This window comes from Grammomys surdaster, unplaced genomic scaffold (assembly GCF_004785775.1).
Source record: "Grammomys surdaster isolate TR1022 unplaced genomic scaffold, NIH_TR_1.0 144, whole genome shotgun sequence".
NCBI lineage: Eukaryota > Metazoa > Chordata > Mammalia > Rodentia > Muridae > Grammomys > Grammomys surdaster.
The window spans coordinates 1418868-1444082 of NW_021604602.1; the positions used below are offsets into that span (position 1 = coordinate 1418868).

The 25215-nt window shown below is 40.3% G+C and overlaps 1 protein-coding gene across 2 annotated transcripts in view; it reads left to right on the forward strand.

The window, feature by feature from the left end:
• The window catches only part of Papola (poly(A) polymerase alpha), a 48888-nt gene extending 24672 nt beyond the window's left edge, over window positions 1–24216 (forward strand). The window contains exons 12-22 of one of the 2 annotated variants that reach the window (XM_028764476.1): window positions 55–139; window positions 4951–5004; window positions 5403–5522; window positions 7135–7244; window positions 10283–10404; window positions 12579–12721; window positions 13966–14066; window positions 14590–14810; window positions 18402–18464; window positions 20042–20116; window positions 22033–24216. In XM_028764476.1, coding sequence (XP_028620309.1) covers window positions 55–139; window positions 4951–5004; window positions 5403–5522; window positions 7135–7244; window positions 10283–10404; window positions 12579–12721; window positions 13966–14066; window positions 14590–14810; window positions 18402–18464; window positions 20042–20116; window positions 22033–22128 — 1190 coding nt within the window. In that variant the 3' untranslated portion in view covers window positions 22129–24216. The remainder of the gene's footprint in view (window positions 1–54; window positions 140–4950; window positions 5005–5402; window positions 5523–7134; window positions 7245–10282; window positions 10405–12578; window positions 12722–13965; window positions 14067–14589; window positions 14811–18401; window positions 18465–20041; window positions 20117–22032) is intronic. The other variant, XM_028764477.1, reaches the window with a different exon arrangement.
• Window positions 24217–25215: the final 999 nt, after the last annotated feature.

Consider the following 25215-nt stretch of genomic DNA (forward strand, 5'->3'; position numbering starts at 1 on the left):
ATTCTAGATTGCTAGGTTGAAACATACAAATATTCTAATATGTTTTTAATTTAGGTCTTGCTATCACAGATGAAATTTTGCTGAGTAAGGCAGAGTGGTCCAAACTTTTTGAAGCTCCAAACTTCTTTCAAAAGTACAAGTATGTATTTTAAGGCATGTCAGCCATGTTGCTCTTAAGTAGTGGTTTAACAGTGGCATATATGATATTTCCTCTTGTCACATTAGTGAACAAGTCTCTCTTCAGTGTCTGTAGAATTTTCATTATTGTCAAAAAGGACTTAGCATTTTTAGTAAACTGGTTTTTTTCCTTTATCAGTACAGTGTGTTAGCCTTTTGTTGCTTGATTGACTAGCAGTCCTACTGTGTGTCAGCAGCCTCAGTTCTTCTAGGTCTGTCACTTATGATCACAATAGTGTCTTCACCTTATCAGGTGGGTGAGTGCTTAAAAAGTTAAGGTTCTCTCTCAAGAAACTTCTATGTTTAATTCTGAAAGCTTACTGGAACAGTTTAGAACCTGCGCAGACCTAATACCATGTCGGTGTTGGCTGGTTATATGTCTTTAATAGTAGCACATTTCCCCCTTCAAAAATATGTCTGCAAATAGTTTTCTAACAATTTAAGTGGGTATAAATTTTATTAATGTCTTTAATATAATGCTTTAATACCTTAGAGATTAAAATCCTCATGAATTGTGTTGTGTTGAAAAATGTCAGTTACAATAAATCTTAAAAAAAGAACAAAAACCAAATATGGACTCGAGCTTTATTTGCCCTGGGCTGAAATTAAGCAAAGTCCCACTTAAATTTTTGCTTTAATGCTTGAGACTTTCCTGACCATTTTTATGTTGGACTGTGTTTTGTTACAATAATTTAAGCAAAACTATTTTATACTTTTCCCAAATTAAAAGTAAGAATGATGACCTTCATGATGTCTCCGTGTTTTGTTTCTGTATCTTGCATGAAATGCAGTGATGGAGTCAGTTTACCTGTTGTGTTCGGGGAGCGCTGTGTTGTCAGTCGGAGCAGCGTAGTACTACAGTGCTCGTGGTCACGCCCATCTCTAGGCTGTCACTCTCATCGGCACGTCATTCTGTTTCTTTAATGTTGAGGAAATAACTGATGATCATTAGCAGTCATATGTGCCAACTTGAGACATAGTTAAACCAAGAAGAATAAGGCCTCAGAAGGTAGAAACCAGCTTCTCTCAGTTGCCGAGTCACAAACATGAGCACTTCTTTTCCTGTCTCACATCTGTAATTATAAGAGCTGGAGAAAGATGGATCTCTGCTTCGTTAGTTTGTGCTTGAGGGAAAGTGAATGCTAACATTGACCACACCATGCTTTTACACACCAGCACAGCTGGGGCTTCATCACACCCAAGTCTTTGCCTGGAAGGTCTTGGCTGGCAAGATGGTTAGTAATACTTTTCCTGACACCTGAGGCAGTCGAAGAGGAGGCTATAGCAACAAGGTGTTTCACAGAATTTTAACCCTAGTACCCTGGAGAGCAAGCTCTAATTGCCCATCGAGGCAGTGAGGTCTGCATTAGGTTTACTGTGTTTCCATGGGAAACACCAGTTACACTTTAGCCTGAAGTGGGATTCTTAGTTTTGCTGTAGCCTAGAAAATTTGAGGCTGCTAACACAGAGACAGGGTTTGTGTGAAGCATGCCTCGTGGCATGTTACCTTTTCTTTTCTTGAAAGGGAAGGGGATTGTAGGAGAGATTTCATTCACCTTGAATGTAAATTCATCTATTTTTAAACAGTGGGGTGGGAGTTTGCCTGAAGAAAGGAATGGCATTGTATTGTAAATTTTTTAAGTTTTAAATATTCTGTATTGTGACTAGCGGTCATAGGCATTATGTTTCACTGGGATCAGGGAGGAGTGTGCTAGGAAGGAAGTGTAAATACTAGCCTTACGATGTCACCACATTGGAGGAAGGCCAAAGCAGGACCAAGATTTCAAGGTCAGCCTGAGCTACATAGCAAGTTCAAAATCAGCTTGGAATATGTGTGCATCCTCTGCCCCCAACAGAAACCCAGCAGCTGCACGCCTTTAGGGAACTGTAATTCTTGCTTATGCATTTAAAGAGAATTATAAGGATTTTGACTAAGAGATAGGTTTTTCTTTCAGTGCTTGATATCTGAGCTGTCATCTACCCAGGTAAAGTACTGAAATGAAATGACCAAGAAACCTACTTACAGAATGCTTTTTTTGGTAAATAACTATAACAACTTAAGTATTCTTAAGAGCTTTTTATTAGGAAAACACTTTACTAGCTGAGGTATGTTCTTAGCCCAAGAACATTTTTTATATAAATTTTGATTCATTTAACTCATATCTTTATATAAAATGTTAGGGGAAAGGTAATAACAATGGCATTAACCCTAGATTTTTCTTGAAAACATTTGAGCTAGTTGGTACATGGCAGGCATGAAGAGTATCACAGTTTGGGGGACTACAAAATAGTCTAGAAATGCATCTGCTCTGGAGGGTTCTTGAGATTCTTAGGAATTGGATACCAGCTCTGTTGTTTTTAAAATGCAGAGTTTGGGACTAGAAGGATACTCAGCAGTTAGGAACACTGGCTGCTCTTCCAGAAGACCTGAGATGAGTTTCCAGGACCCACATGGCTTCTTACAACTGACTTTAACTCCAGGGGATCCGTCGCCCTCTTCTGGCCTTTGTGGGCACTTATGTATACGGTACACAGACAATGCAGGCAAAATACCCATACATATAAAATATATAAAAATGCAGATTTTTTTTAAGAAAACTGGAAATTTTTGATTTCTTGGAGAAGTCACTGCTTTCTATTGTGTTAAAATATTTGCAGCTTATTTCTTTTAAACTAATTGATTTTATATCAAGTTTATCAAAATATAGCTACATATAAATTTATCCCATAAATCTTGTTACCAGATATTTATATGTAAATATGTATGTGTGTCTAAGTATACAGAGAATTACCCCCCTCCATTGGGATGTCCTGAATAGTCAAGTTGAACTATATAACCTTCCAAAATTTGAATTGCCAACAAAATTATGTTCAGATGGATTGTGTATTTTTGCATTGTTTAACAAAATATTGTGGTATATCATTTAATCTTTTGCTGAAGATCCAAGTGTTCAATCAGTGTTAATTTTCAGAGGAGTAAGTGGGAAAACAACTTCACTGTTGCTGGGTATAGTGATAACGGCCAGCACATGGGAGGTAGAGGCAAGAGGATCGAGTGCCTGTCCAGCCTGAGTAATCCACTTTTAAACTGTACTAAGATAGAATTGGAAAAGCTGTGCTGTGTGGAACTTAGATAGCTTGCCACTGTGAGGTTCTGTGTGCGCGTCTGCTCTGATAGCTGCTACTCCTTGAGAGCGCTTGCACCTATCTCCTCTTTCTCTTCCCTTAATGAGGTCACTTCTTTTAATGACTCAGTAACCCAGAAATGTGATTAAGCATGTCAGGATTTTGCTTGATTTGTATGATTCCTAGTTCAAGTTTCACAAGTACACAAAATGCATGAACTTTGAGTGTTTTTAAATTTGCATTTGGCTGGTTTGAACTAATGCTGACCAAATGGGAAAAGAAGAACTCATTTCTGTGGCTGTGGACAACATGTGGCTCCATAGCTGGGCATACTTCATACTTCTCCAGCTGGACCTCCAGCTGGACCTCATTTTTGCGTGTCTTGGGCTTTTTTTTTTTTTTCTTTCTCTACTTTATAAATTTCTGTTTAGTTAATTTTTGACAGTAGTTTTCCACACAGACAAATAGCATTCTGTTGTCCAGGTGGCATATAATTTCTAGAGCTGTGGAGAGAGTTGCAAAGTTGTGAAGATTTTGAATTACCTTTTTCACAGATGGGCTTGCTGTGCTTGGTAGTTGTGTCTGGTTCTCAAGCTTGTTTGCTTTAGACTGGCAACATTACTTGGAAGCTGAAAGAACAGCAGAAGGGTCTCAGACTTTTCAGACTAGATTGTGCTGGCACCTTTCTGTCTCGTATCTACTAGGTAATAAAGCTTAGCTGAAACTCAGCCTCCAGTATTTAGAAAAGATAAATACAGAGTGATTTATTCTGTTATTAGTTTAAGAAGAAACAATTGTCTAGCAATTTAGTTGTAATTGCTATCAGAAATCATAAGAATAGATACTCGCCCATGGTGATAGTTTTTGAAGTATAAACTTGGAATTTCTACATTTGAAATGCGACTTACGTTCTGAGTAGAAATCACTTATTTTATTATCAGGACAGTCTTACTGCAGGTAGCCTGTTGCAGCGGTTTATACCATTTGTTTGGGTAGGTGGTTGATAAATACCATATGATATTACTGCAGGACCCATGTGCTTGATGTTATTTTTGAAGTCAACTTTTGTAGGATGTATATTAATGATTATTTTTGTGTTGATAGCCCTGTTTTTTGGTTTTCATGAGGACATTTTTCTTTCTTTTTTTTTTTTTTTTTTTTTTTTTTGGTTTTTCGAGACAGGGTTTCACTGTGTAGTTCTGGCTGTCCTGGAACTCACTCTGTAGACCAGGCTGGCCTCGAACTCAGAAATCCGCCTGCCTCTGCCTCCCAAGTGCTGGGATTAAAGGCGTGCGCCACCACCGCCCGGTGACATTTTTCTTTTGATTGTTTTTCCATGAGCATCTTGGTTGACTTTCTAGGTAGAACACTCTATCAGAGTGTTGAGCAAGTTACCATGTAGTGTTTTCTCAGTCTTGAAGATTCAGCTCCTCTTGGTAATTATTCATAGTTTGTTGTAGAAAATCCAACTTGCCATCAGTGAAACCATGGAATTTAGCTTACATGATTTTGTGTGCACACTGATTGGAAACCCCCTTGTTGAATCAATGTCGGTCTAAGTGTGAGGAACCGTATTACATTGTGGTTATAAGATCCTGCACAAAGCACATAAATAAAGTAAACAGCATGTTGTCTTTGTCTTCAAAGGCATTATATTGTACTTCTAGCAAGTGCGCCCACGGAAAAGCAGCGTCTGGAATGGTGAGTAGTACGAGGAGGCGTCCCCGAAATGACTCAGGTAGACAGCTCGGCTCACAGGTGTGGGAGGATGCTGCTGCTCGAGGAGCCTGCGGACTTACTGCAGTAGAGAGGCCACGCCTCACTTCTTGATGGTGTTTAACGTTGCTTTGCTTAGCTTGCTGACATTTATGCCTGACATAGTTCTTGTAATTTTTCTGCTTGGATAAAGTTACCTAGTTCTTTCTTCTTTTCATCCAGTTTGTCATTTTTTGGTAGATTCTAAGTCTCATAGTTTGAGGGGGATAGCCTTGGTATATGTATTTTATATACATAATATTACCTTTTTTTTTAACATGAAAATTTGATTTGCATATGAATTTTCATAGAATCTCTCATTAACATTAATGACATTTGTCTAGGGTGGGCTTGGTGGAATCAAAAATCCGCATCCTGGTTGGAAGCTTGGAGAAGAATGAGTTTATTACACTGGCTCATGTGAATCCCCAGTCGTTTCCAGCCCCCAAAGAAAGTCCTGACAGGTAAGCATGTTTCCCATTGAATCCCATGCCTTCCCTTTTACCTCATGTGTAGATGTGTTCATAGGCACTTTGAGGTTGACTTTTGAGACAAGTTATAGCCCAGACTGGCCTGGAACTTGTAATCCTTATGTCTCAGCCTGGACTTTTCTGGGCTTACAGGCATATGCAACCATTTCCTTCTGGAGGAAGACTATATCTGGCTTTGCTTTGTGCTGATAATGTATCTCCAGCTTACTGTTTTATTTTATTTTATTCTTTATTCAGTTTTTTGGTCCCGTTTTATAAGGATCCACAGAGAAATTCTCGATTATATGCCTACAGTTGTTTGATCTTTAACTTGGTGACTAATCTCTTCTGGATATAACTTTCCTCAGGAAGTGTAGTGTGCCTTAATTTCTCAGTATTCCCTGGTTTACCAATTTTGGGTATGTCTTAAGTTTTTTTCTTATTAATTTAGCATTTATATTTGTGTTTTCCCTCATCAGAAACATTGAAGAGTTTCTTGAAGAATTAGCAGTGAGGTAGATTTGTTTTCTCTGGTACTAGTCCTTGATAACGAAGTCTCTATTATCTGAGTGGGTATTGATACTCTGTAGATCTGTCCTACTACAGTTTTGAGTGTTTCTCACAGTCCTTCAGTTTTATACAATAGTTGTAGGCTGCTGTTCTATCTTTGCTCTTTATTTTAAGGGAATATATTTTGATTTAAACTTGGAAATACCTGATTCAAGATGTAATGTGGACCGTTGAGGAGGCTGGTAAATGGAATCTAGGTTCTCCTTTTTGTTTAGGGTCCTAGAAGTTAGTTGGTGCTTTTGTTGTTGCTCTTAGATTTGGACTTTAGAACAATCTGAGTGATAAACTTTGAAGAAAGGGTGCTCAGGAAATAGAGGTTAAGGGTCACTTGAGTGTGAGTATTCTAGTGAAATAGATTTAATTTCTTTCCTTTGAATCATTTAAAGAAATTACTTAAATTTGGTTTTTGAGATAGGGTCTTGTATATAGCCCAGCTTGTCCTCAAACTGGTGATCCTCCTGCCTCGGCTAATGCTGGGATTACAGGCATCTTTTAACCACATAGGGCTACTTTTTATTTAGAAAGTAAAAATGTGATATTTTTGAAATGTAGTCATACTACATAGCTCCGGCTATCCTGAGACTCACTATGTAGACCAGGCTGGCCTGAAGCTCACTGAGATCCACTTGCCTCTGCCTCCAAGTGCTCTGATTAAAGGTGTGCACCGCTATGCTCAGCAAAAGTACAGACTTTCTATATAGAAATTAAATATATGAAACACTTTTCCATAAAGCATTATCCCCCCACCCCCCCTTACTATCTGGAACACCTCTAACTAATGCCAGTGCCATGAATACTTTGGAATCCAAACACAGAAAATAAGACTGTTGTAAGACTGTTGTCAGGGAAGTTTGTCTGTAGAGTCGTGGCCTAGATGACAGGAATGGAGAGGGCGGGCATCTTTCGATGGGGACTTAGAGCTTACTTACCGATACACTTGCATCCCATTTCCCACATGCCCCGCCGAGGCTGTCAGCCCATCATCAACAGTCATGTGCTCCTGAATCCTAACGGCCTGTGGTAATGTTCTTTGCAGGGAAGAATTTCGCACAATGTGGGTGATTGGGTTAGTGTTTAAAAAAACTGAAAACTCTGAAAATCTCAGTGTCGACCTCACCTATGATATCCAGTCTTTCACAGACACAGGTATGTCTTTACTTGACTAATGAGCTCGTCGATGTTCTGTGGTGTACATAGTTAGTGCTTTTTGTAATTGAGTACTGAACAATAACCATCAGAGTAAGCTTAGTGCATTCATAGTGTTTAATATAAATAACTTCTCTCTGTTGAGATAAGCCTTAAAGTTAAGTGGGATCATTTGTAATTTGATTTTTTCCATATTTTGAGACAAACAACCTATTTGAGTCATCTTGAAGCTTAGAGATTGAAGCTGAAATTTTGGTAACTTAATGACATTGAACTTAATGACATTGATAGAGATAGGTCAAGGGACTAGTATTGGCTCATATAGGGAACAGGGCAGTTATGTCTATATGGTGCATGAACTTGGATTCTTAGATAAAGGTGAGATGTTTTAGTTGAAAGCTTTAAAGTAGTAGATAGAGTTGTCAAAATCTTGGTGATTCATGTACACAGCAGTTGAAGGAGTCTGTGAGCCTTACAGGAATCCCGGTGCTTGTCCTAAAGCACCAAGTCTTTTTAAAACAGCTTCCAGAGTACACTTTAAAACACGGTAATTAGCAGTTTTACTTTTCTCACTGAATTTTCCTTTATGAAAATTCATTTAACATTTCATAAAAATTTAACCTACTTAACTGAAAAGAGGGGAAATGGTGACAATTTATTTAAAAGTCACATTGACACCGATTAATGGTAATGAGGAGAGAGGTAATCTGATGTTTTGCTTTCTGGAGTTTGGATCCCACCAGATCCAGTGCTCTCCAGCTCTGATCTGCCTGGGAAGTGATGAACCTTGTTTGCAGCAAAGCCTCCTTCTCCATGCTGTCAGTCACTAGTGTATGCAAGGCCCTGGCTGGGAGGCTGTGTGCCAGCCGATGAAGGAAGGCACGGCAGACAGAGTGCTTGGCACTCACTGTCAGAAAGCAGCGAGCAAGTGGTACTGAGGAGCCAGAGTCCTTTATTACTGTTCCTTGGTTCTCTTACGTGACTCCTGTCAAGGCCCGTCTGAGAGACACCCGTACCTCCTCTTACGTAGTAGCATTTACAAAACTTTTCAGACTGGCTGTTTGTAAAGGTACCCTGATCATTAAGGTTTGTGCGACACCATGGGTCTAATGTCAAATGGCCATGCTTACTTAGTAACTGTCCAGTTCATGCAAGAGGAAAGGTCAGGTTGTGCTTGTAGTTTATAGTACATCATCCTCTCGCTTCATTCTCATATTGCTGTTGGTTGTCTGTGTGTTTGGGACTAGAAAGGTAACAGAGCTAGGAGATGTTCCTGGCAGGGTCTGCAGCAGCGTTTGGTAATGATTAGCTGTTTGCAAGCAATACTTGGTACTTAGTTAGACACAGTGAATACAAGCCAAGTATCTGTTGCTACTTAGGATTAGGGCTTTCTTTTAAAAATGTTTTATGAGGATTTACTTTATGTGTATGGGTATTTTGCATACATGTGTGTATATATGCACTACGTATGTGCCTGGTGCCTGCAAAGACCAGAAGAAGGTGCTGAGCCCCTGAGACTAGAGTTACCGGTGGTTGATGCTAAGTAGGTACTGAGAACTAGCAAGCCCTCTCTAGCACCAGACTGTTTTCTATCTGAGTCTTGATGGCAATCTTAGGAAAGCCTTATGTTAGGAATTTAGAGGTTATGGGTCTGACCTTGACCACGACTTCCTCTCCCTTGGCTTCTGTGGTTCCTGTTCAGGGTGTGTGGTTTTTGAGTTTTTTTCTTCCTGAAATACTGTTGGACCCAGGTACTGTCAGCTTACTTTGTACTAAAATCATTTGGGTTTTGGCAGAGGGTTTTGTTTGTCGCTTGGATTGCCCTAGGACTGGCTCTGTGGCTTGGGTTCTGTTGGGTGGCAGCCCAGTGTCCTGCTCCTTTCTTCATAGTCCTTTGACCACCTCACGGTCTGTCTTCCTCTATCCTCTCCATGGGATTCTGCAGCTTGCATATGCTTTTTCCTGCTGTTTCCAGCTCCTGCAATGGTTTTATACTTGTACAACCAGTATTTTTTGCATGGCTTGACTGACTCTCCCTCCCCACTTTTGTTTCTTTAAATGTAACCCAGACTGCCCTTGGATTTACTATGAAGGTTAAGATTACCTTCAACATATTCTCCTGTCTTCATGACTAATTATTGGGTTTTTACAGGTTTTTACCTCACTTAAATATTCCCATTTCGAGGTACTGTCATCTAAATAATTTGTGCTTACTGGTAGCATCTTCTTTTTGAGCCACATGTTATTTTTCATATTAGAAAATATACAATAGAAAGAATGTAGAGAGTTTTACATTGAAAATTTGTTTTTATGGTTTTGGGTTTTTGTTTTTTGGGTTTTTTGTTGTTGTTGTTGTTGTTAGTATATTATATAGCTCTGACTGTCTTGGAATTCACTGTGTAGATCAGGCTGTCCTTGAACTCAAAGGGATCTGTCTACCTCTGCCTCCATAGTGCTGGAATTAAAGGTGTGTGCTACCACCACACCCTGTCTATAAAGATTATGTGTATCTATGTGTAGAGGTGGGTTTGTGGGTGTACAGGTGCTCGTGGAAGGTGCTAGATGCCCTGGAGTTGGAGTTACAGGCGATTGTGAGCTGCTTTACAGTTCAGACTCTGGTCTTCTGTACAAACTGCACTGGCTCTTAACAGCCAAGTGCCTCCAGCCATTCTTGGCTTGTGAGGTATCTGCAGGTGTGGCTCCTTGCTGTTTGCCCATTACTATGTGGCAGCAGGTGCTGTTTCCCAGGATTAAAGCCTTAGACTCTGTGGATGATGGAGATGTACAGAGTGCTTTGGATTCTGGTATTTCCTAAACAGTTATTCTTGATTTTTATTAGCACCTAGAGAGTTAGTATGCTAAAGGGCTGAATGTGGATTCGCTCTTTGTTACATACATGATTTGCTCACCATTGGATTGCTTCAGGCTAGGGACAGGCAGTGGGAAAGGTTCCCCACTTAGATTACTTTCTTCTGGATGCAGTCAAACCCGCCCTTATTAAACCATTTCTGTTGTTGTAACAATGTCTGGTTGTGTAGTGTATAGGCAAGCAATAAACAGCAAGATGTTTGAGTTGGATATGAAGATTGCAGCAATGCATGTGAAGAGAAAGCAACTCCATCAGCTGCTGCCTAGTCACGTGCTTCAGAAGAGGAAGAAGGTAAGTCAGAAAGGAAGTTGATGGCACCACCAAATAAACTGCTTTCCTGTTAGAGGTGGGTGCTGTTAACTGAGGACAGCATTTGACAGCTTTGTCAGTTTGTGAAGTCTTGTTCTCAGCACTGTGCTTATGTACTTGTCTCATGACTGGAAAGAGGTTCATGGGACACGTGACACCCTGAGTTTGCATTCTCTCAGGAAGACTTTAAAGTTTCACACAGGTAAAACTTCTGAAAGAACAAGTTGCCATTACATGGTCAAACTGTACTTTTAAGAAGGAAGACGTCTTGTTTACTGTAAGAGAATAGATGGATTTTTAAAAATTAAGAGTGGCCTCTTGAGATAATTCAGCGGGCAGTCTGCTGATGATCTGAGTCCAAATAAGAGTCAAGAGTTAATTGTACAAGAGACTGGAGAGGTAGCTTAGTTGGTAGAGTAATTTGCCTAGCATGCACCAAAGTCCTGGGGTAACCCAGGATTACTGTACATATTTCATCTCCTCGCCTGGCTTGACAGGGAAATGTCCATGGGAAGTTGCTTGAATAGAAGATGTGTTGTCTTTGTTGGCTTTCAGCACTGCTGAGGCCCAAACTTAGGCTCCCTGCTAAGCACACGTAACCATCGCATCCACACCACAGTCTGATAGGAGTGTGCTAGCACACAAGTATCACAGTGTAAGGCTGCTGTAGTTAAAACGTGGACATGAGTGCCAATAGGTTGTGTTCTTTTATTTTTGGCAATATGCATTCTTAAAAACTCATCACAGCTATTACCGGGTTCCAGACCCATGGGTTTTTATGAACTTTTAAAGTCTTACTACTAAATGACCATGTGACTAATTGTTACACAGCTCTAATTGGGGTTTCCTGTTCATTTTTCTTACACTTTCAGGCTATATTTCCTTAAAAATAAACTGTAGGGAGTGTTACTAACCAGAAATCCCCTGTCCACAATTTGATCATCCAACAAAGTAACTGATAACATCTGTTTCTGTGTGCAGAGACTGCTGAGCGGGTACTGGTAGACTGTCACTAAGCTCAGATGTTCTCAATGACACACCACAGTGTTTGACTTTGCTTTGTGTTTACAGTAGTTGGATTCTATCTTACTTCCCCGTTTGAAATCATTTATATTGCCATTCATTTCATTTTCTACTGTGGGACTAGGACTCTAAGCTGGTGTGAAACCAACAACTTGCAGCTATTTTGCTGTCTGTATCTGTACCTCCTTCACAGTAGTAGGAAACCCGAAGTGAAGGGCAGTCTGAGCCGGTCGTGTCCATGTGTCCTGCCCCCTCTAACAAAAAGTACAGTGCCCATTAGAGATGTCTTGCTTTCAAAGAGCTTTGCTGATAAAATAGTAATGGTTAGTAATAAATGATTTTTGTTTGTTTGTGGCCTAGGTCTGTATTCCAAGCTAGTCTAAAGGGCAATATGTAACCCTTGTTGGGCCTCGAATTCAGAATCATCCTGTCTCAGCCTGCTGGATGTCAGAATTATTAAATATGGACGCCACCATGTGTAGTAATGCTTTTTACTTACATAATTTCTGTGTGCATTGCAGGATAACTAAAAATTTGTTCATTACACTGGGTATGGTGTATGCTTGTAATTCTAACTACATGGGAAGAAATTGGAGGGTTGAGGCAGGAGGATTGCCTGAGCCCAGGGATCAGGCAATGTGATCTTGTCGTTTTGCTTTTGTTTTTGTTTTGAGGCAGGGTTTCTCTGTAGCTCTAGCTGTCCTGGAACTTGTTCTGTAAACCAGGCTGGCCTTGAACTCAGAGATCCTCCTACCTCTGCCTCTGGAGGGATGGAATTAAAAGTGTGCTCCATTATGCCCAGCCTTGTGGCCTTTTCTGTAATAAGAAAACTAAAAACAAAAAATCTTGTGGTCCTGACAAAGGTGGTCGTCATTGTCCTGCTTACTAAAACTTTGCATTGATGCACCAGTGTTTATAATCTTCTGATAAAGTTTCAAATTAACCTAAGTAGAGTGTTCATTTCTTATTTTTTATATAATAGAAGATACATGACTCTTCAGTCTTTGCTTTTTACGGTTCTCATGGCATGAAGAATTTTTATAACTTGTTTATGAGTACTTCTCAATAGAAATCATAAATTTTGTCAATTTGAGTACATAAGGACATGTAAATTAAACTTCACTTGGTTGCAGCATTCAACAGAAGGAGTCAAGCTAGCAGCTCTCAATGACAGCAGCCTGGACCTGTCCATGGACAGTGACAACAGCATGTCTGTGCCTTCACCCACCAGTGCTATGAAGACCAGTCCACTGAACAGTTCCGGCAGCTCTCAGGGGTAAGGAAGGGAGGCAGGGGGAGGGGACGCGCCTGTTTGCTAAACACAGGGGAGGCTTCTCTGCTTGCAGGCTTCATTTATTCTAACTTAGCATTTTCTAAATGTATTTTTATTAGTATTAGTTATGCAAGCTGAAATGTCACTGGAGCATATGAAGTATCTATCTGGTCATAGCCACCCTGTGCTGTCCCTACCCCTTGTCTGTCTCTTTTGATGCTGACCTTTTTCAGTACCAGATATTTTTTTAAGATTTTAATTATTTATTTTATATATATGAGTATACTGTCACTATCTTCAGACACACCAGTAGAGGGGATCAGATCTCATTACGGATGGTTGTGAGCCTCTATGTGGTTGCTGGGAATTGAACTCAGAGCCATCTCTCCAGCCCTTTTAGTACCAGTTTTAACTCTTAGTTTATGGACAGTGATTTTTAGTTTTACCCCTGCTGTCTATGATATTTCATTTTGGGGACCAGAGTGCCTTGATTTATGAATGATGCTGGTGCTGTCATCTGTCTAGGCTTACTTAGAGACAGATAGAATTGAACACCCTGTCTGAATATGCTCATCCCCAGGATTGTGGGAACCGTCACTGATGGTAGAAAGGGTCAGCACTTGCCCTGGGTGGTTTTAGAGAAAGGGAAGTTTTTTTTCCTTAGAAGAATTTACTGTTTTCAAACATAGAAAGCACTGTAAGAACTGCTAAGAGGATCCATGTCCCATAAAGATTAGAATGGGGTGAGGCTGCATTTGCATTCAGCATTCATAGCTTAGTGCTGTCTGGCTGTTTCTGTTAGGTTTTACCACCCAACCTTACTTTCAGGGAGTCTTGTTGGCAGTTGTGATGGGGGGTCTTGTTGGCAGTTACTATTAGTAAGTTGACATGAGAACGCTGACCCTTTGATAGGTTTTAGCTTAATACGTTAAGTACGTGTATTCTCACTGCCAGATCAAATATTCATCTTACTGACCATACTTACAGTCCAGACCAGCTGCATCAGTCTTTGTCAGCTGTGGTCTTTACATGATGTGCACGTCACAGAACGTTTGTGTTTGTTGATGTGTGTAGTTTATGCTTTTTAACTGGTATGGAAGCATGGGACGTCAAAACCAAAGAGACAGTTTACTTTCCATCTGTAGCATATGTTGTTAACACTTAACTGTTGTTTTCATTGTCTCTAACATACAATCAATCCCTGCCCCTTCTTTTTTCTATCCTTCTCTTTCTGTTTCCTGTTTTAGCAGAAACAGTCCTGCTCCAGCTGTGACCGCAGCATCTGTGACCAGCATCCAGGCTTCTGAGGTTTCTGTACCACAAGCAAATTCCAGTGAAAGCTCAGGGGGTAAGAAGCTGGGTTGGCCACTCTGGTGAGCCCTTGTATGATAATTGGTTTTTACACTTTATTTTAGAAAAATGGGTTTGTTGGTTAAGTTGTTGTGGATTCTGTTTTTTAGTGCTTTTTAAAAATATTTTAATGAATTTATTGTGTGTGTCTCCATTTGTCTGTATGTGCACTTCGCGTGTGTAGTACTCTGAGAGGTTGGAGGAGGGCATCAGAGCCCTGGAGTTCAGATGGTTGCTAATCTAATGTAGGTGCTAGGAACAGTTCTTAACCTCTGTGCCATCTCTCTCCTGCCCCTTTTGCTTTGTTTTTAAGGCAGAGTTTTAGGCTCAAACCTCTTAATCCTCTTGCTACCCTCCCACCCGCCTTGTATTCTGGGGTTATAGGTGTATGCTTGGTACTTGTCTTTTACTAGCACTTTAATGTTTGCGATAAAGTTATTCATGAAGTGAGTTAGCATAAGCTCTCTTTATAACTTGACGTTGTGATGACTTTATTTGTGTATTCATGTCTTTCTGTTTAGGTCCATCGAGCGAAAGCATTCCTCAAACTGCCACACAGCCAGCCATTTCTCCACCACCAAAGCCTACAGTCTCCAGAGTTGTCTCCTCAACACGACTGGTAAACCCATCGCCTAGACCTTCAGGAAACGCAGCAACAAAAGTACCTAATCCTATAGTAGGAGTCAAAAGAACTTCCTCACCCCATAAAGAAGAAAGTCCTAAGAAAACCAAAACAGAAGAGGTATATGCTTACTTACTTACATATATGAAAAGATACAGGCATGGCAGCCTGGCTCACCTGCTCCTGAATTTAGTAGGGAACACTCAGGAAGACCTGGGGCATCTGCAGTACTTCACTGCAGACGTGCTTTACTCTGGTAGTGTTTCTGCCTCTCCTACTCTGGGTAACTTCTGCATCCAGTGGTAGTTTGGAAAACACAGTTACTATCTATCTCAACTTACTATTCTTTAGTGACTGTTCTCCTTTATTGATTCTTTATGGCTCTTTGGAATATGTTTTGTCTTTAACTCAGTTTTCTATTGTGATTGGCGTCAGAGGGTGACTGAAGGCTAGCTGACTGCTTGGAGGGCCTGGGAGGGAACTCAGAGCTTGCTCCACCTCTAAGCTGTAGCCGAGGTCCTCAGGCCTTACTCTTTGATGAACACATTGCAAAGGCAGATTAGTTTAAGACCTCCAGCTTTCAGGAAGCTTCCTGTGTGTTTAACAGTCCTGTCAAACCAGCATTGAGATGCAGGCAGTGTTAGGAACGTACTGGGCATTGTGTTGCAGGTTGTGAGTCACTGGGTGTGCCACACAAATACACCTCCTATGCTGCCCTCCATCACTGTAGTGCCAGTCTAAATGTCCCGGGGTTTAGCTGTGCGGTCTTTGCTCTGGAGACTCAGTGGGACAGTCAACCATCGCCCAGAGGTGCCAGTCTCTACTGGATGAATTCTGCTCCAGAATTTGTTATTTAAGAACTTTCTTTGGATCAGAAAAAAGAACCTAAGTTTCTCTTGGGTATCTATTGCACTTTAATCAGTATTGGTGAAATATCTGTAATCAGACACCTTAATTTTGGATTGATTTTAGAAATATCTAAATCAATGAATGGAGTAACATTTTGTTATTTGTGATGCTAAACTAGAATGAAAACAGAACATGTTTCACCCATCCAGACAGGTTCTGAAAATGTGTGTGTGTGCAGGGCAGGGCTTTTGGTGTCGTGCTTTGTGCACGGTGCTGGGGCTGTAACCCAGCCTTGTGTAGTTTTAGACCAGGGTTCTACCACTGACTTACATCTCACTGACTTAAATCACTGACCCCTCTGTGCCAGGTTCTATTTGATTTTCCTGCCTTAGTCTCCTGAGTGCTGGGTCTTGTTATTTATTTACTTTTTAAGACATTCATATTAAAGACTCCTCCTGATAACTCTGCATCGGAGCCCTTCTAGGAACTGGGTTTGGAAATTTGTTTTTGAGGCAGTCACAGAAACAGTACTTGAAGCTGGCTTTAAATCTAGGATCGTCTTCCTGCTTCTTCCTTAGTTCTGGGATTACAGTTGTGAACCACTGTGTCTGACCGAGTTTAGGTTTCTTCTTACCTTCATATCTGTAAGACTTAAGGCTAGACTTTAGTTTCTCTATCTGATCTCCTTATGATAAAGTGCCAGTGAGTACTTAGTGACGACTGTCCCAGCACATAGCCTGTCACTGTCGCTACAGTGACTCTTGTGCTCAGAGTTATTACAGTTAGTGTGGAAAACACAACTATGTCAACAGAAACAGCCCATTAATGCCTTAATGTTTACACAATACAGCTACAGTTCTGATTAGCTCAGCCACTCTCTTTGCCCCCTCAATTCAGCCTTTTTGTTTGTTTGTTAAGGTAAGGTCTTTAAGTTTGGCCTGGAACTGAACTGACTGTGTTAAATCATGGTGTGGTCCATACCAGCTTCAAACTTGTTGTCTCTCTCCTTCCGCCTACTTACCTGCCCAAGTGCTGTGAGTGCTGGGATCATAGGCACTGTCCTCCAGTCCTTGTTCCTTCTTACTTCTGTCACCAAGTGCTTTTAGAACAAAATCTACTTGCTGTTATTGTTATTCCCTAGAATTATATATCACTAGAATTTTAAGATCACATCTATAAAAGAAAGTATGAGCAAAGTCAGATTAGCCTACTTGATAATATGATGTCCCTGTTCTCACTGTTTTCAGAATATCTTCTTGTTTAAACATGGGACTAAACAAATATAAGATGCCAGTGTTAAAATCACTTGATGTCTTTTAAATGTCCTTTAAAATTCCTCATTTTATTTTTCTTAAGTACAGGGGAGGCTCCTGCTCACTTTGTGGGCTGGCTGCACATGCTCAATGTCTCTTGCAGTTACAAAACTAAATTTAGTCAAAGGGACTAAACTGGCCTCTCGTGGCATTGACTTGAATGCGTGTGTTCTGGTGTAACCCCTGTATTTAGGTCATTTGTTCTGTTGACGTATTGAACCACACGTGTGTATCCAGAACTCAGGGCAGGGAACTAGGAGGCCGGCACAGGCCTAACAGCGAGGAGCGGACAGAGGCTCCTGTCACTGCATACAGGAAGGTTTCAGATGCTGGGAGGGCTTCCGTCCGGTACGTTGTATCCTAGTAGAGAGAGCACAGACAGTTCTATCCTTTTAGATGGATAAATTAATCATATTGTATGATGAAAGTCTTTTTTTTTTTAATTTTGTATATTTTGTACTAATTGAACCTGGGGTCATTTGCATAGGTAAAACACTAAGCCCTTAAAACTTTTGTATATGGAAAATTTAAATATGTGGAGAAGTAACAGGTGCACTGTCAGTGTCACCTGGTCTCAGCGGAGACCTGACCAGCGTGTTTCCTTTACAAGTTTGCTCACCACTCGCTTTCTTCACTGCAGGTATACATGAGTATTTAAATGTGTGTCTACAAATAAGGATCAGTCGTAGCTGTATGTGTGTCACAACAGGACCAGTAATCCTAAAGTGTGACGTTTAGTCAGCTGTATAGTTACAACAAATGTTTCAACTCGTTTCTGAGAAACATGGCCATTATTTAAATATAGTTTTTAGTAAATTGTTTACTTTTTAATTTTATAGTTACTTGCAGTTTCTTTGCTTTTTAAAAACATATTTAAAATATCAGGGACTAAGGAGATAGCATAGTCTGTGAAGTACTTGCATAAGGACCAGTAACACGTGAAAAGCCAGACGCGGTGGCACATGCTTGGGCTCCCGTCCAGGAGGCGGCTCTTCCTAATGGAGAGGACAAAGTGGCAAGTTAATAAACCTGAGAAAATCGTGCTAGTGTGGTGTTTGGGCCCTGAATTCTTTTAGGATGCTAATGCCTTGCCAAGAAAAGCTTTGTGTTTCTGTGAGCTTGAGTGTTTCTGGGGTAGCTATGCTTGGGAAAGTTAAAGTCAGATTCTTTAAAAGACGTCCTAAGCCTGTGGCATGCTAGGAGGCACATCAGCTTCCTGCCCTGAGACCCCACTGTTCCACTGTCTCTGGGCTCCTTCCTCAGGGAAGCTCTCCTTTTCTTAGAAAAGAACACCCCGGGGGCTTTTTGGTTTGGGGAATGTACTTTATGTGATGACGTTTACAAAAACAATTTTTATCATGTTTAAAATTTTTTAGTGCTTATTAAAGCTAAGTTAAATTATTTAATTTTAAAAAGGCCCTTTAGAAGAGACTCAGATTTATTTTACTTCCTCATTATAGTTTTGAAAACTTTATTAAATTAAAGCGTTAATTGGCAGATAATCTAAATTTTTCATTTTGGAGAATAAAGCTTTTTTTCTTAAAAACAGGATGAAACAAGTGAAGATGCTAACTGTCTTGCTTTGAGTGGACATGATAAAACAGAGACAAAGGTATACTCACTTAGCCTTTAGAGTGTGCACGGGTAGAAGGACAGGCGCGTGGCGATGCTTGTCAGTGCGGTGCTGAATCTGCTGGAGTGTGGGGTTCTCTTACCACTGTTTTTAAGAGACCTGTTAGTTTCTTTTTAATGTTAATTAATGCCTAAGTCTGATGCAAGTAGAGCAGTGAGTGGAACAGGAACTTAGAGTTGAGGAGAGCAGGTAAGATGGTGGTGTCTGGGATTTATGTGTTAATAGTGATAGTACCCGGCAGGGAGGGTTGGGAGACATGGGAAGAGAAGGGGAAAGTGCTACTCTTAGCCGAAGAGGCTAACCTTTGAAGCAGTACTTGACTGATACTTGGAGTTCAAGGCAGGCCGGGAGACTTTAGCCTCACTCACTGTTGGGGCTGCCAGTGGGGCTGAGTTAGGAAAATCGTTTTCAGCAGGCTTTGAGATTGTTAATTTGAGATGGGCAGTGAGGAAGATACTGGCTCTGCTCAAACTGAAAGACTGAAAATGACTTAATTTTAGAAATCGAGGTATGCCAAAGGCTTAACTTTCCCAATTTAGCCAAATTCCCATGAAGACTATTTTAATAAGTATTCTTTTGATGCCTTTCAAGCTGTGTGTGTACATATGCACCAGTACCTTTACTTTGTATTTGTAATGTACTTTGCAAACCAAGAAAATATATAATCTGCATAATATATTATATAATCTGCATGACTGCACTGGAAGGTTTGTTTTTTATCATCACACTTACTAGTTGCTTATTTTCAGCAACTGTTTTCATTAAAAACAAGTTTGTACCTTCCACTGCAGCGTTGTGGTATTGTAAGTATCTGTCATTCAGCTCTCCTTATTTAATCCATTCTTAAGAACTTGACACATAGTCCAAATAGCCCCCGTGACAGGCTCTACTGCTCCCAGTCGTACTCTTCATGTCTTGTTGACCCCTTGCTGTTTTGTAGGGAAAGCAGTGATGGCTCCTGTCTTCATATTTGAGAACTCGGTTTTTATCTGCATTTTCATTTGTTTGGGTGTTTTATATACTCCTTTATGCCAGTGAAGCTGCCGTGGGATGACACTGGTCACCCTGTGTTGACTGGGTCACTCTCAGGAGACTTGGGCAGAGGAGGGCAGGAGAGACTCTAAGGAAAGGACAGTTTACAGCTGTTTGCTACTCTAATTACAGATGTGGGGCAACTTTTGTGCTTCTGAATAATTGTATTTACCAGCGTTGTACATTTCCCCCACTTAGTTGAGGACTTTCTATTTTTGTTAATTATTGTCTAGGTAACATTTTCTAAGTGCCTGTGCATACCTTTAACTAGTACTTGTTAAAATATCCAAGTTAGAGCAATTTGGGAACTATGAGACACATTGTTCAGCCTCTGAAACGGGGCAATAACCTATAACGGCCTGATGACATGATGTGATACCATAATGTAGGCACACCTCTCTCCACCCTCCTGTTGCTAATCTGTCTTCTTTATTAGCCACTACACTCATTTATGCTCTTTGATTATTATTTTTTCTTTTTTTAAAAAAGTGTCTCTTTCCCTCTCCCCATGCTTTGTCTCCCAGGAACAAGCTGATGTGGAGACAAGTGCGGTTCAGTCAGAATCTGCTCCGGCGTCGGCTTCTCTGTTGGCCTCTCAGGTACTACATGTAAAAAAAGCACGGAGAGTTTGCTCACTGGTTTCCATATTAGAGTGGTATATTGATTTCAAATGAAGGCTCATGATAGACCATTACAGTTTTGTTTGTGGAAGTAGTTAATTGAAGCCTGTAAGCTTAGTTAAAGGCAGGCAGACAGTTGCTTGGAGCTGTTGCTCCAGCAGTCAGGAAGCTCTGTCCGCCTTCGACGGGTGGCCTCCCTCGCATCTGCTGGGCGGAGACTCTGGAGCTCTGCGGTGAAACGCCGGCAGGGAGGCAGAGGCAGGCGGCTGTAGCCTTTCCCTTTCACTGCAAGTCCTTCAGATCCACTGTCATGTGATGATGCAAATGTTTATTTATAGGTCAAAGACTGGCAGTGAAAAAAGGACAAACAATTGTTCCGGACCTGTTGCAAGGCTCATGGAGATTTCCATCGTCTCTGTTCATTCGCATGTAGCTTAGGCTCTCCGGAACCGCCTTGTTGGCTCCCTGATCTTTTTATTTTTAAGATGTTTTTCTGTTTCAGTTTAGTTTTTAGTACTGGTTCTATTTAGTTACTTAGTAGACAGTAAATAACTTCTTAGGGTAATTGACAGTGATAGTGTTTGCTGAGACAGTTTCTTATGCATATAAGCAGTCTTGTCTTGTTTCTTGGTTTTCTTCTTAATCTTTTTAAACTTAAAAAAAAAAAAAAACAAGTGTAAGTCAAATGTTGGCCAAAAAACAATGTTCCCTTGTAGTACCTACTAATTAGATTAACTGAGGTATCCCCGAACCAGCTGTCATCCATGGTGCTTGGCTGTGTCTTAGAGTCTGTGTGCTCATGGGAAACACACTCTTCCACAGTCTGCCTACACTATAGTGTTCTGCTGTGTTTCTGAAAGAGTTTTTGTTATGTATGCTTTTAATCAACTACAGTTCTGCAGTTTGTCCACTCATCACATCCCCACAGCCATGGCACCCCATTAGGGTTGTCTTTGAAAGTTTTTTTTTTTTCAAAAGTATTTTAAACCAATCAAACCACCTTAGTTATACTGTTTTTAAAGAATGCAGTTTGTGTCCTGTGATTTAGGGAGGGGCTTTACTGAGGAGGTGGTAGTGCTAAATACAGCAGTGCCCCATAATTGACGTAATCACAGATAATTGGGAGCATTGCCATAAGCAATTATTAATGCTTATTGCATTAGCTTCAGAATAATCCATGGTTAAAGGCCACAGGAAGTAGTAGATTGGCTCTGACTTACTGTGACTGTAGCTGGCTGAGTATGTGAGACGAATGAACACTCTCAGCGTCTATGTCTGGGAATTTCCTATGCCACATTTTATGATTTATCTCTGTAGTTTGAATGTTAAAGATGCTTTGTAATATAATTTGTAGTACAAGTTTTTAAATTCCCTAAAAGTTGGGATAACTTATTGTTTAGTTGTATAGTTGATTTTATAATTTATAGTGTCAGAAAATAATGGCTAACTGCTGGTTCTATGTAACAGGTGAATTTAAGCATTTCCTCCACATGAGGGCACTTCGACACCACTTCTTGTTAGAGCAGTTAGTACCTTAACTAAGTCCAACATTAACCGAATGTTATTTTATTAATAATATCTTTTTCTCTTTCATTCTTTATTTTGTGAAACATATTTCTAAGATGTGTATTTGAAGTTATTAGAATAATTTTTTGATAAATCATGAAAACATTATGCAATTTTGAACATTTCTGCGAGTATAGAATGTATCTGATTGTACTAGTTACGTTTATTTGTGCTGCATATTTTCCATGTAGAATTGCTGTTTTTTATTTGCCTCGTCCGTGTCTCATAATAAAGCTGCATTTCTTCCTAGGAGTAAGGCGGTGGGAGACACATCCCATTGTCAGTCACGGTGCTTTAAACTGTGCTGTGTTCTTTGCTTTCATTCTCAGAAAACATCCAGTACAGACCTTTCTGATATCCCTGCTCTCCCTGCAAATCCTATTCCTGTTATCAAGAATTCAATAAAACTGAGACTGAATCGGTAAAACCACCTCAGGGTCCATAAACAGTATCTGCCAACGCAACCTGTTGTCTTCAGATGCTTAAACAAAAGAAAGAAAGAAAGAAAGGAAAAAAAAGGAGACTGGAGGGACGAGACTAGACCTGACTGACAGTGGGTGTAGTTGTTCGGTGACCTCCTTACTTGGGCTCTTCAGCACTTGATCAGAAGTCCAGGTTAGTATGCGGAGCCAGGAGTACTGTTATTATTGTGTTAGCAACAGTTGCATTAACTATTGCAGAAAAATTACTGCCTTTAAGAAGGAAACAAAACAAAACCCTCAAGTTATGTTTGTATCCATAATTGACATCCGGATCGGGTTTATTTGTGATGCATTGTTTGGAAAATTGCAATACAAACTGGCATAAGAACTCCTTATTCTGATGATGCACTTTTATGTATTTTTTTTATTAGAAAGTAGAACTAATTTTAGATTTTCAGCTTAATGGATTTTCAATTTTTTTCCCAAAGAATTTTCTTTACAATTAGTCTTTAAATTGGATACCTTGTGCAGTGGTGTACCATTCTGCCTCAGAAAGGACAGGAGGACACCTGGCTCAGTCCTTAAGGGCAGCTATAGCCCTTAGGGTGAATTGTCAATACTAAGGTATACTTTGGACACTGAAAGAAGAATTAGGCGATACTTGGTTTTGATGAGGTTATGATTAAGAAGTATATATTCCTTTTATTTATAGAGTTGTTTTATAGTGCATACAAATCAGCAGTCAACCAACAAGTGTGGTCTTCGAGCTTTCTCAAGCTCTGTTCTTTTGCCTTCAGTCTGTTAGTCTTCAAAACAACAGTGCTTTCTCCTCTTCCCCATCCCACCCCCTTTTTTTTGCCTTTCTTTTTCCCTTTTGCTTGTATGCACAAGGTAATGCTTATTTCACAGAAACCAGAATGCCAGTATTTTTCTAAGCCATGACATGTAACCGTGACCCTGTGGCTACATGACACAGAACACTAACTTTGGTCCCATGGCTAGAACTCGAGAATGACTGAAAGCCATCCCCGTGAAGCATCTCCAGAGGATGGCCATTTGATCTTTGAGAGGATTTTGTACACTCCACAGAACTCCTGTTCCTGTCTTAGACATTGATTTTCAATTTTAAAAGTTGGCAAAAAGGCATTTTCTTCCAGATTTTTAAAATAATTTTTATTTGTAACCAGTTTATCAAACTTTGTCAGTGAATTTTACATACAGAAACATTTTAAAAATCACTTCTAGTAAGCCCTTGACGTTTAGTCAGCTCTCCACTTTTGAATTTTTTTGTTCTATCAAAAAGTTAGAAGCCTCCTTTACAGACAATGATTTCTCATAATTACGTAGCAGAATTCTTGTCATCTTGTGACGTCTGACGGGTGCCAGACGTTACTCTCAGTTAATCTGGGTAAAGCAGACCTGTAGCAGCAGACCTCTATATGAGCATGGTTTTGGGATCCTTCGTTTTGCTGCATTCTCTCTCACACACACACACATTTTCATGTTACACTGCAATTACTTAAACTTTCCCTTCCTTCTAAATTAATTTCCAAGGTTGGAGTACAGTCCTTCCCCTTAGCTATGCATCGGTTAAGGCTTTCTTTACCACTTACATTGTTATATGCAGTGTTCTACTCCCCACCTCCTGCTCTGCAGCCACCCTTCCCTTCCTCCCACCTCCCACCTCCCACCTCCCACGTGAGTAAAGAAGACGGTCCGCTAACAGGTGACATGTCCCGGTGTCTGTGTGTGTAGCTTCAGAGTTAGATTGACATCACCAGGCACAGATTTAGTCTTGTCGTTTTGTTTACACATTGGGGATAAATTCAGTTTAATAAACGTTCCATGTAACTGCATCCAAGTTTCACCAGGCTGGAGACGTGGATCTTTTCTGTGTAGTGACTTTTTACTTCTAGTTTCCATAACCTGGAGATCAGACTGTTGCTTTCGCATGATGTAAGTAGTGTCTCATGACTGGAGTTTGCTTTGTTTTATAGTATCTGTACTCCTTGTATTTTTCAAGAGCTATTTTGTAAACAGATGATGTATTTCTCCATTGAAAACACAATAAAAAAAAAAAAACAGCACAAATCCCACAGTTGGCTGGTTTGTTTGACTCTCTTCCCCGTCCTCTTTCAGTGATTTAATCTAATTGATGCTACATATAACTACGTAGTGCGGGCCCAAGTGAAGATGGGAGTTTAACATGCTTATGTTTGGCAGGTTTGTTTTAGGTTAGCCTATTTGTAACCCAGTAGTAGTATGTCTCACGTGATAGCAGGCATTTGTTGTTCCCATAAGTCATCTCTAGGGAGGAAAGTACGATTATAGCTGCCACTGATCGACTCTGAGCAGTTCGTTCAGACCACACACTGTACGCTTCCTGGGATTGGTGCATATGGCTGTTTGGTGCTGCTGGCTTTAAAGTAGCTTGCATTTCTCTGTCAGCAGGTGGCACTGTTGTTTTTCAGTAGGTTTATAATTGTGTCTTACAAACAGCTTGAATCTTGTTTATTTTACTGGATCCAATTCTGGCATTTTTCTTAAACCCTCACATCACATAAAAGAGACGTGGACTGTTTGAGTTTGCGGCGACCAACTTTTAGGGATGATTATCTTAGTGTCTTGACTAGAGAGACTTCTTTATATAAAAGTCATTTTCCAAAGGGTTAGCAGCTCTGCACATGCACCCCGTCTCTAAAGCTCCAAATGCTTAGAACCTGCGTCGAGTACATGACTTGTGTGTGTGGGGGTGCTGCTTACTCAAGTAGAATGTAACTTTGAGGCTCAGTCAGCAAACGTGCAGATATGGTCAAACTTTCTCAGGGCTCCATCACTAACACAGGATTGAGCTTGCCTTCCTCCTACCCTGGTAGACAAGTAGCCATGGGACTGGACCGGCTTCCTGAGATTTGTCACCCATGTAGTCCATAGGTATTTTCTGCATCTTGCTGAATTAGTAAAATGATAATTGAAAATTGAGTGTTTATGTCTCCGGTAAATTCTGGAATAAAATTTTTTTATTTTTAATTAGCACTTCTGTTTTTTTCTCTACACAAAAAAAATATTTTAAAGCTCTGCATAATGTTA